This window comes from Rhipicephalus microplus, chromosome 8 (genome assembly GCF_043290135.1).
Source record: "Rhipicephalus microplus isolate Deutch F79 chromosome 8, USDA_Rmic, whole genome shotgun sequence".
Taxonomy (NCBI): domain Eukaryota; kingdom Metazoa; phylum Arthropoda; class Arachnida; order Ixodida; family Ixodidae; genus Rhipicephalus; species Rhipicephalus microplus.
This window is the reverse complement of record NC_134707.1, coordinates 19,633,778-19,645,137: the sequence shown is the minus strand read 5'-3', so window position 1 is coordinate 19,645,137 and position 11,360 is coordinate 19,633,778. Positions and strand designations below refer to the sequence as shown.

The 11,360-nt window shown below is 44.5% G+C and overlaps 1 protein-coding gene across 1 annotated transcript; it reads right to left on the bottom strand.

The window, feature by feature from the left end:
• Positions 1 to 361: 361 nt before the first annotated feature.
• Positions 362 to 1,597, bottom strand: LOC142769382 (TNF receptor-associated factor 6-like). The gene has a single exon (XM_075872596.1). It carries the CDS (start codon positions 1,595 to 1,597, stop codon positions 362 to 364), a length of 1,236 nt encoding a protein of 411 aa, XP_075728711.1.
• Between the last annotated feature and the right edge of the window lie 9,763 nt (positions 1,598 to 11,360).

Here is an 11,360-nt window from a genome sequence, read left to right as displayed (position 1 = left end):
ACATTCCAACAGATTGAACAGAACTGCATAACAAATGCATTTTTGTTCAATAAATTGGGACTAGCAAGCCATGTTTCAGAGTAAAAAGGGATGACTCATTGTAGTGTAGTAATATTGAAAAAAAAAAACCAGCTTCGAATATGCACAACCTGCAATGAATGCATATGCAGCATCTTGACCATTCCTCTTCCTTCCCAGCTATCCCTCATTCAGCTTTACTCTTTCCCTGACTGCATGTGCTCCATCTTAAACAACTGAAAGTGAGATCCATTTTTACAAGACATGAATCAAGGAAAAAGCAGGCCTCTACGACATGGTCAACAAATTACGTTGAAGGTTGAACGTGTCTGCGTAATCAGTCTCACTCGACACTTCCCTCATGTTGTCCGCCAGATGAGAGCGTCATGCTGAGTCGCAGCTGCAAGGTACCGCAGCTCCAGAACTGGCATCCGGCGAGCGCGCTGACGTGAAGCGGACCACCGACAGTGAAAGGAGGGTTGTCAGCATAGGTGGGCATCTGGAAAGGCGGCTCGCTTGACATCATTGATGTGTTGAGAAAAAAACGGACCTCCTTGGTCGAATCCTGCGGATGCATCACTGAGAACGTCAGAGACTTGCGGAAGGGCCACTGCAGCGCCGAGTTGGCGGCGGCCGGACACAGCTGGACCTTGAACCTTAGCACGAGGTCTTGCTTATTCTTCCCATTGTCGCCGACTGACTTCGCCGGCGAAACCAGCTTGCGCTCGCAGCGAACACCGAGCCTCAGGGAGTAGCCGCAGACGTTCGAAGGCGAACTGTAGACTTCCTCTGCATACTCCGGGGCCTGACGGGTAAAGTAGTGAACCCTGCTGACCAGTACGGCTAGACCACGCGGTCGCCATGTCGCCGAGAGAGAAAGCAGACCAACGGAACGCAGGAGACTGACCGCAGTGTTGATCAGTTCAGACTTGCTGACGCCGGAGGTCTCCCTGCTGTGCACGTGCTCGACGAGCGAGTTGAGCTTTGTCTCCAGGTTGTACTGAAAATCCGCGACTTCGGCGAGGGAAAGTGTCGGAAGCTTCTCCGAGCCGCCGGCCGGGTTCAGCACGCAGGACGCTTCGACGGCTTCGCCGTTCTTTTGAGATGGCAGCTTGACGTCGTGTTTGGTAGTACAAGCGTCTCGGTGGTCACGCATGCCGGACCTCGGAACTTCTGCGTTACAGCGATCGCAGGAGACTGCGTGGAATCGACACTTCTGGTAGTAGTGAGCCGGGAGGTCGCTCAGCGGAGCCACAAACGGACAGCCGTGCCTGGCGTTCCAGCACTGGACCCGCATGCCCTCGAGTTCCTTCGGTGCCGTGGAGAGCCACAGGACCTCGCCATCGACGTAAGACGCGTCGTCTATCGGGCAGCGCTGTCCGCTTTCCAGCGACGTCACGTAGCACGGCTCGCAGAGCGCGTGCGCGCATCCCAGCAGTGCCGTACTCCTCGACAACACCCGACAAGAGGCGCAGATTTTACGAGCGTCCACGGGCTCTTCGAACACGATCGGCCTCCAGTCGTACTCGGACGAGAAGCCGCTTACCGTGTAACGCGTATGGAGCTGAGCCGCATCCATGACGCACGAAGAAGCACAGCGTTGGCGACGAAAGATGCTGGTTGTGTTGACAGCGACGATCGAATCCGATCCTTGACCTCAATGCTGCGGAATCGGTGCGGGTTGAATCAGTTCACAAAACGAACGCCGATTGACAACACCCGAGGTTAATGACACGAGAACGCAAATATAAACAACGACTACATCGACACAGGAAGCGAAGCGACAGGATGCCTCCGACGTGTTCTAAAAAAAAAACAACCGGATTTGGATCCGTCTGGCTTCTCCTCGGCTTCTTTCTCTTCTTTGACCAGTGCATTTCCCGCTGTTGATCAAATTTACATCAATGTGCCATCTTTATGCAAAATATTCACACTAAAAACTTGAGAGTGGTTATTGTCTGAAAATTTTATGATTTTTTATACCTAATAGAGGATATCGTGAGCCTTCAAAAGCGACTGCTCCCGGAGGGTCTATATACTTAAACTCATACAACTCACAGTGCTAAAGCTCGCGCTGAACGCCATTGTGCGTTACCCAATACGCATTAGTTTAATTACGGCGGTGTGCGCGTGAATATCTCTTTGAATTAAATATGTCTCTTTACGGCGAACAGGTTTGCAGCAGTGACTCGTTTTTTTTTTTTTTTTGGTCTATTTTTGTATTCTGAACGCTAATTAGGTATAATGTTATGTAGTTTATTCACGGCCACCTTCTGATAAAAACATTACTTACTCATATGAGGTTTCACTATTTCAGGGCACGTTCGGGCTTAACTTAAAGAAAAACAAACTGAAAGTTGCTTGTTTATTACAGGATGTTAGTAGCAGGACATTGTCAATCCTTACATATGTGATCAGATACGTACTATCCACTGCCATGACATGTAAGTACCTTAATCCAAGAGGCACTTTTCTGTACGGAGCCCTCAATGAGCGGATGTCCGATCCTGACACTTTTTGAGAAAAAAAAGAGACCAGTTTTTGAATATTGTACTGGCTACTGTCGTCTAGCGGTGTTTTACAGAAGTTTTGCGACAGCAGTTGCGGTTCTCGTCACCAGATGTCTCGGCACTTCTATGTTGCCATATGCCTCAAAGTAAACTCTTCTTTGTTTTTTTTTCGTTCTTTGTTCTTTTTTATATACCTAGGCTGGAAGGTAACATATGTGTTCACCCGTTACAAAAGGCAAAGCAACCAATCATCATCATCATGAACATTAGTCGTTGTTTTGGGTTAAATATAGGATTCCCAAATTTTGTTCGCGCAATGCTGACCGAGCTTTTCGATTGTTCAGTTCTATTTACGAAAATTAATTCTTTGAACTGTTTTGCGTTGTTATTTTTTTTAAGCGTATGCTGTGAAGCTACGGAGCCAACTCGGGCATGGTGCACGGTACCCAACTTCGATTGCCCTCAGCAACCAACATTTTTCTACCCGTTCCTCTTTCGTCATTATTCTCAATAATTGCGAGTATGCGTGTGTAATTGAAGGGTGGGGGGAGGTAGAACTGCTTATGAATTATATATCAAAAAAGTCGCAGCTCTCTTGATCCTCGTGACTAGTTACATATCAAGGTTAAGAGAATGCAACAGCACCGTTCGAGCTGACAAACAGCGTGAGTTTTCGGAATAGTGATAAAATAAATGATCAATAAAAAGTTGAATTAACTAGAGACAGTGCTGAAGTACGACTTTAGAAAATTTATTTACCAATCCAGCTTTGTACAAGGCTAATTTATTTTTATGTACTATTGCATCTATACACTACGTGAAGATGTAGGTTTTTATTGTATTAAAAAAGAGCACTCACTCGCTGGATTCCATGCCGACGGGTTGTGCCCTCGCGATCTCCGACGACAGCGCAGCTGTGGCCGACTGGGTTGGTCCTACGTCACCTCCTGCCGCCGGTACCCTACTACGACAACAGCGTAGCTCTGGCCGACTGGATTAGCCCTACGCCATCTCCTGTTGCCGACAAGAGCTCTCGCCAGTGGTGCCCTGTTTTCGGACTCCTGTGACCGTGTTTAATCTTTCCTATCTTCTCTTTACTTCCGTCGTCGCTCGCTGTCCCTGCGCATTTCTCTCTATATATATACCTTCAATCATATCCTTTTAATCCCTCCTTACCCCCATTCCTTGTGAGCTACTGTTGAGGTGTCGCACTCGATGCAGACAGTTACGGGGCTCACTTTTCTCTTTTTTTCCTTTTCATAACCACAATCTCTCTCTAAAACAGAGCACATGTAGTTGATAGGTAATCATGTTGACGAGTCAAGTCGGGTAAGCACGGACACAGGGAAATAAAGGCACCCTAACACCACCTCACAACTCAAAAAGGTTTATAGTGGCAAAAAGGAAGGTATACACACAAAAAAATTATTTGTGAATACCCAGGCAAAATATGAACCTACAACTCCAGCATGCGGAATGGTCTGCGGGAGGTAATCGACGGTTACCTCGTGTATGCGCTACCACAATTATCGACATACCGGGCCTCAAGCATTACACGAGGTCCTTCTTTCCGGCGTCCGTTTAACACAGTGCATTCGTAAAATTTTGGCGCGCACTTAAATTCTTGCCAGCGTAAACACTATAGATAATAGATAAGATCCTTAGCCTCCGGTTGACGATCGCTTGTGTTCCAACGATTTCTGTTAAACTCGTTGACCCGTCTGACCTACGCAGAAGCGTCTGTAGCAAAACGGAATCTCGTATCATTGTTCTGTACACATAGGCGGGTGCAGGGTTCCTCTTCAGGGATTCTCTTCATCTGTAGCACTGACCTTGTTCTCCTCCCCCTGGTAAGCGGCTATAATGGGGTGGTCTCCCCCCTGCCACTTCCCCCTTCGCACACCTTTACTTGTACACACCTCTAAGCCGGTTAATAGATTTGTTGGTACGCTTTTTGAAACAAAAGTCAGTCCGCTTCTTGTTTCGCGAAACATAGCAACCAATTTACTCATTGCCATACGAGTGCGTTTATAAGACCATATTCATGCCCCCGTGGCCTATATGATATTTAGTTGTTTGCCAGTTGGAGTTGAAAAGAAAACTAATATTAGAATGCTAAGGTAAGATGTCGCGTTGGATTCTACGAATTGTGCGGGCTCTGCGTAATCGTTAAGTCCGTTAATTTTTTTTATAAACTGAGTATTACGCAATAAAAAGGTGTCAGGTAAAAGCTTCACTCTGTCCTGTAGTTTCTTTTTGTGTGTGTGTGTGGGTGTCGTTTTGCACCACAAATTTTTACAATGGTCAGTCCTTCTTTGTAGCAGATCATTTTTTTTTCCTGCCCGATGACGTACTGTAGAGTAGGTGTGGTCTAGCGAAAACTCCCAAGTGAAATACGAAATAATTGCTGCAATTAACACAGTCAGCGCTGCAGAGAAATACAGCGTTTTCTTTCCGGCGTTGTGTGGCAGAGTGTTATGAGCTGCGGCAATGTCATATCAAGTACCATGAAGCTAGGCCATGAATAATTTTTGAAACTACAGCCGCTGATATTTCTGCTTCCGCTTTAAGGCTTAACTCAATCAGGCACTTAATGTGCTACAGTTATGCGTTTGCTCCAGTAATTCTCTTTGAAGAAGTATTGTATACCTCGAACATTTTTCAGCCGTAGGAGGGGGTTCAAGTATAGTTTATGTATGCAGATGTGTGTGTTTTGTATGTGCGCGTATATATCCAAATATGCAGAGTCAAAAATTTTTGGCTGCACTGGGTGGTGGTGAGGGTTCAATTGCCTACTCGGAGGTGATAGGCGGTGACAGAAAGTTTGTCACTTGCCTTCTTCATATATTACGCATCGCGTGTGGCTAATGATCAGTAGAATTTCTGCAGATGTGATGCATGTTTTTTTTTAATTTTTTGTAAGGGAGTGACAAGCGCAGGGTTGCGCTTGTCCCTGTCCCATCTTTTTTGTGCCCTTTTTATTTGCGCACATCAGCTTATCTTGAAAAGTGAACCAGTTCGTCTAGCTGCAAGTTTTGCTGAAACAGTTGGTAGTCGAGCCGTTTTCCTGTCTCTTTCGTTTCCCGCGTTTGTTTATTATTTTTTTTGAATAGTAATAACTTTTCCAGATTCAGTGCACCAACCAGCCCCACAACGAGTGTTATTAGAGTATCTTCCAGCCGACGAAGTATCTTTAAGTGCATGTGGGTGGATTTTGCCATGTGAATAAATCAATTTACACTGGGCTGTTATGGATGATTTGCTGTAAGCAATTAAGTACAACGCATCAAGTTTTCTATCCCGGCTAAACGCGTTGCAGAATGACCTGATAAAATGTACAATACTAACAATTATAAGTGAGGTTTAACGTCCCAAAACCACAACATGATTATAAGAGACGCCATAGGGCTTCGGAAATTTTGATACCTGGGGTTCTTCAAAGTGCACCTAAACGCAATTACACGAGCCTCGGACATTTTCGCCGCGATCGAAAATGAAGCCGCCGCAGCCGAGATTCGATCCCAAAACTTTCGGGTTAGCAGTCGAGTCCAGCAACCATGCACTAGGCCGCGGCGAGGTGACGAAGGTTACCCTCACGTCTATTCAACTTGCACCATAGTTGTGTTCCAATACTCACCGTAGACGGCTAAATAGACAGCTAAATGGACGGCGGTCATCTTAAGTCCCATTCCAATTCTGACGTAGCCGACAAAATAGACAGCTCCGAGAAGACTGCATCGTAGACAAATACAATGCAGGCTACTTTGCTGTCTAAACAAGATGGCGGGTCAGCGAATTGTTGAGATATATCGGATCTCACCGGAATGGTCGTCTCCACACGTGCAGATGCTTCGCGAGACGCTCAATATGAGTAACGTTTATTCGTTTTTGCTTTCAACATGAAATAGACCAGAAAATAAAACTGTTACGTTTGTTTATTTTAGCTTTTTCTTCTCGACGCGAGCTGGCGCATCGTCGCGTAAAAGCCGTCCAGGCGTGTTCCAATTTTTCGACAGCGTGGACTCGGTGCTGTCTTCTAAGCAGTCTGCGTAGACTGCCTACGTGCTGTCTACGAATGTCAACACAGCCTATTTGTAATTTCTGTCTAATTAATACTGATGCAAATGCATACAGTAGTTATTGTTCTCTGATCGCGACTTAGCTGTTTTTAAATGTTTAGAAGACCCGTATATTCTTTCCGATTCAGTGGCCTTACTCGATTAATATGACAAGCTGAGATTGAACGGTCTGTTCAAATAGAACAGGCGATAACTGCTCTCTCATGCTTTGGCAGTAAAGCATAGGACAAAAAACTCTGGAGTTGCTACCGTTTATTCCATATGACATTTCTCATTTATGTGGTCGAATCGCCGAATTATTGGGCGCAAGATATGGGGTATGAAAATTAGTCGTTTTAGATGTAACAAAAATTTGTATTGGCTTATCCTATAATTTTGTACCTCTTTGTGAGCTATAGGCGCTGTAGTCTTCAGTTCACTTATTTTTGGCAATGAAATAGAATAGCAACTCACAGCAGTGGCGTAGCCAGGGAGGGTGGACGTGGTTCAATTCAGTTTATTCCGACATCACAGGAGACATTACAAAAGTCACAACAGTGATGCTGTGGGGCGAAAGCAAAAAGCCATTAAGGCTTGACGAAGGCTTTCGCACCATTTGACAACATAGCAACAGCAACAGCAGCATGAGATCATCAGTTATTATACAATATCAAAACATGTACTTCAAGGTCATGCCGATTTGCATTTTATTAACACGTTGAAAAACATTTACAGAACGGAGCAGTATAAATGGTTTATTGTAAGAAACTGTTTAAGGTTAGTGGCAGTAAGTAGCTCATCATCTGGCGACCATAGTTAGTACGTGTGTAAGGAATTTTCCAGTCATCGGTAGCTCGTGTGCTATAGGGGCAGGTATAGGGTGTCAAACGCGCTAAATCAGTAAGAAAAGAGTCGTGATTCTTTAAGGAAGTACGATATCGCTTCATTAAAATTGTATTGTATATCTCAGGCATTGGTTGTAAATTAAGGGCTTCGAAAATGGGTTTGGAATGTTCATCGCGAGGAACACCTGTAATTATGCGCACAGCCTTTTTCTGTAATCTATATATTCGGCCTAAGTTCTTTTCCGATGTGGTGCCCCATACTAGATAGCAATAGCTTAATGTAGATAAAAATAGCGAATTATATAGTAAGAGTTTAATTTTTTGTGGCAAGAGAAAACGTAAGCGCGATAAGATACCTACAGTACGAGAAAGTTTAGCATGGACAAACTCAGCCTGATCCTTCCATAGCATGTTTTCGTGGAAAAAAACTCCCAGAGTTTTCACTATCGGTTCAATCCTTATAGATTCTGAGCCAATCACTAATGATAAATCGCAGTTTACGGGCTTATTTATTGGACGAAAGAGCACAGATTTTGTTTTTGAGGTGTTTATAATTAGCGAATTTCTTATGCTCCAAATGTGCAGCAGTTTCAAGACACTATTTGCTTTGTCAACTAGTTTATGCAAATCGCAGTCTTTAAAAAATAAGCTGGTATCATCTGCATAAATAATAAATGTTGTATTGTTATCGATGTTTGTCAAGTCGTTCACATACAGATTAAAAAGCAGGGGACCCAGAATACTTCCTTGGGGCACGCCATGTGACAGTTTTTTAAAACTAGATGCGTAGCCATTTATATCTACTTTTTGCTGTCGGTATTTCAAATAGGTTTTTATGACACTTATAAAGTTCCCCCGAAAACCGTAGTGTTCTAGTTTTTTAATTAATGTAATGTGGTTGATTCTGTCAAATGCTTTTGAGAAATCTACAAAAATTCCAAGTGTATATATTTCCTTTTCAAATGCATCGAGTATGATTTCTTTTTGCATTAGTAGGGCAGTTTCTGTTGAGCGCTGCTTTGTGAAACCAAATTGAAAAGGCGTCATAATGTGGTGCTTGGTTAAGAATGACACTATTCGTTTATGTAACAACTTTTCAATTACTTTAGAAAATACAGGTAAAATAGAAATTGGTCTGTAATTGGTCATGCTATTTTTGTCACCACCTTTGAAAATAATAGAAACTTTGGCTATCTGAAGACGACTAGGAAACGTGCCCAATGAGAAGATTAAGTTAATGATGTATTCTAAAATAGGAGATATGACATGAATAACATGCTTAACTGGACGGATTTCCAGGCCGTCTACGTCACAACACCTGCTATTCTTCAGTGACATGAAATCTGCCGTAACCTCCTGTGTAGTCACTGGAAATAGAAATGCACTTTCGCCTACTTGCGAACCCATGAATCGCGCAAAATTATTGTCGTGCGAGCTCTCTCCAATAGAGGTAAAGAATTTATTGAAAGCTTCAGCAAGGTCATCACCAGTTAGAACGCGGTTGTCTACAATGAGTTTAGTCGGGTATGTGCTATCATCCGAGTGTGGGTGGAGCAACATGTTTAACTTTTTCCAGATGGCTTCGGACGTTTTGGTTTTTTCAGGGCTGAAAAGGTTGCTAAAATATTCAAGTTTGCTTTTCCCTAATAAAGAGTTTGTAGTATTTCTATGTTTTCTAAATGTCTTCAAGTCTTCTTTGTCTCTAGATATTAGAAATTTCTGGTAAAGTGCATTTTTTACTTTTATAGCTTGAAGGCATTCCGAAGTAATCCAAGGCTTTCTTGCCTTGCGTGGTCTGCGTTTTGCTTTGAGCGGAAAGCACTTGTTGTAGGCTTCACTAAAACGTTCGATGAAAACATTATACGCTGTGTCTGCATCAGTTTCACGGAAAACAGCGTCCCATTTTATCTTGGATATATATGCAGCGAACATATCAATTGTGCTAGGACATATGTACCGGAATGGGGTAGGCGGTGGCTTTGCATCCCTAAGTTGAAGCTTCTTTTGACTTAAAATTGAGTAAACAGGCAAATGGTCGCTACTATGTGTCTTAAGGACACCCGAGCAAAGAGGTGCACTTGTGCTATTTGTTATAATGACGTCGATAAGTGTGCAGGATTGGGCATGAAATCGAGTGGGGTGATTTATAACATTTTTAAATGCGTTTGATTCCATGATATTGCAAAGTTCAAGACGTTGGGGGCTGGAAGTTAGCATATCAATGTTTAGGTCACCCCCGATAGTAAGATTGTAACCATTTTCATTGACCCACGACAGGAAAGTGTCTAGAAACGTAAAAAAGTTGCACATGTTACATTTGGGGGGGCGGTATACCACAGAAAAAATACCCGAAGAACATTTTACAGTCATAATCTCGTAATCGTCAGTAACCACAGAAAAAGCCTCGAGTATTTCACACTCAAACACATCTTTGACCAGGAGCATAACACCACCACCTAATTTATCACTGCGGTTTAAGAAATACGTGACATAGCTAGGTATACGAAGAACGTCGGATTCATGGCGATACCAGGTTTCAGTAACCATGATGACGTCAAAGGAGAACTCAAACGATTCAAGCAGTATTGCTATCTCATCTGCCTTGTTTCTGGCTGATTGCGCATTTATATGAAGGTAGGAAATGTGGTGTTTTCTACCAGATACCAATAGGCTCAACTGGTGTGGCGTGGTTGGGGGTTTAAACCCCTCTAAAATTTCGCAATGTTGCATGCATGTATATTAGCACACGTACCAAAAGCTTGCATGACCATTCGTATAGTATGCTTGAACCTTCCTCCTTCTCCCCCGAAAACACTCCCGGTTATGCTTTGGGCGCAGAGTGCATATAAACACAGCCTGGTCTCAAAACACAGTAAGAACTAAAAAAAGGATAAAGTTTGTTAATCTGTGGTTCATTTCCATTCAGCGCGTGTTGCGCCGCCTAAAGGTCGCATGTGCGCGCGCAAGTGCGGCTTCTAAATTGTCAGCTGCACTCTGGCGCAACCTTCAGCACATCGCGAGAGGTGCAGTGATTGACGAAAGTGGCGGCACCACAAGCTTTCCTGCGCCGGGAAAACTAAAAGTGAAATGAATAAGAACGTACGTTTTCGCGCTAAATGACACAACGGGTGCAAAAAAGAAAAAAAAAACTGAAAACAAAACTGGTTTATTGTCACGTGATCACCTCTCCTTCCCGCGCACTTTCTCCTCGCCATTTTTTCCTGCGCTTTTATTGTCGGTCGCCCACAGTCTCTGCTCTACTTCGACCTCCCTTTCTGGTCACGTGGTCGTGGTTGCCCTGCGCCGCGAGCGGCCGCCAGCACTTGGAAGCAGGTTTCGTTTGCAACTCCCCTCGCGCCTTTGCCAGCGCCGAACCTTGTTCCTTCCTTTATCGTGTTGCTCGCGCGATGTTTGTGGCGCTCTGACGTCCTTTTGTTGCTGTCGTGTGGGGCGGGAACTGAATGAAATCCACGTGCGGGGCCGGTTCGCTGCGTTGCCGTGCTGTGAGCAAAGCCGCTTCGTCGTCTGCTTCCGCCATCGCGCGGATTCCCGGCAACGGCTTCCCCGAAGTGTGTTTCTCTTGTCGACGGCACACAAGAAGCAGCACGCATCGCACGGCGTCCTCGGGCTCTGTGTTCCGCTCCATGCATGGGAGGTTTCACGTTGGCGTGGTACGCCGCTGCGTACGTTCGTGAATCGGTGTTGTGGTGCGAGCCGACATGCCTTTCGTGATCAAGCCGTGACTTCTTTCGTGACGTCTGCCATGTACAACCACATTGTCTGAACCAATGAGGAATGTTCAATTAGATTGCCTCAACCAATGAGGATGTAGATGCGCGACTTCGCGACCGACAACTTCGTCTGTTCGTCTCAACGTAGGTATGATGGTTTTCCGTCATACCTCTGCCGCGTGACAACAGGCTCTTTTT

What these genes read in the sequence shown, in the direction of transcription:
- LOC142769382 (XM_075872596.1), bottom strand. Translation starts at nt 1,597, where the DNA reads ATGGATGCGGCTCAGCTCCATACGCGTTACACGGTAAGCGGCTTCTCG.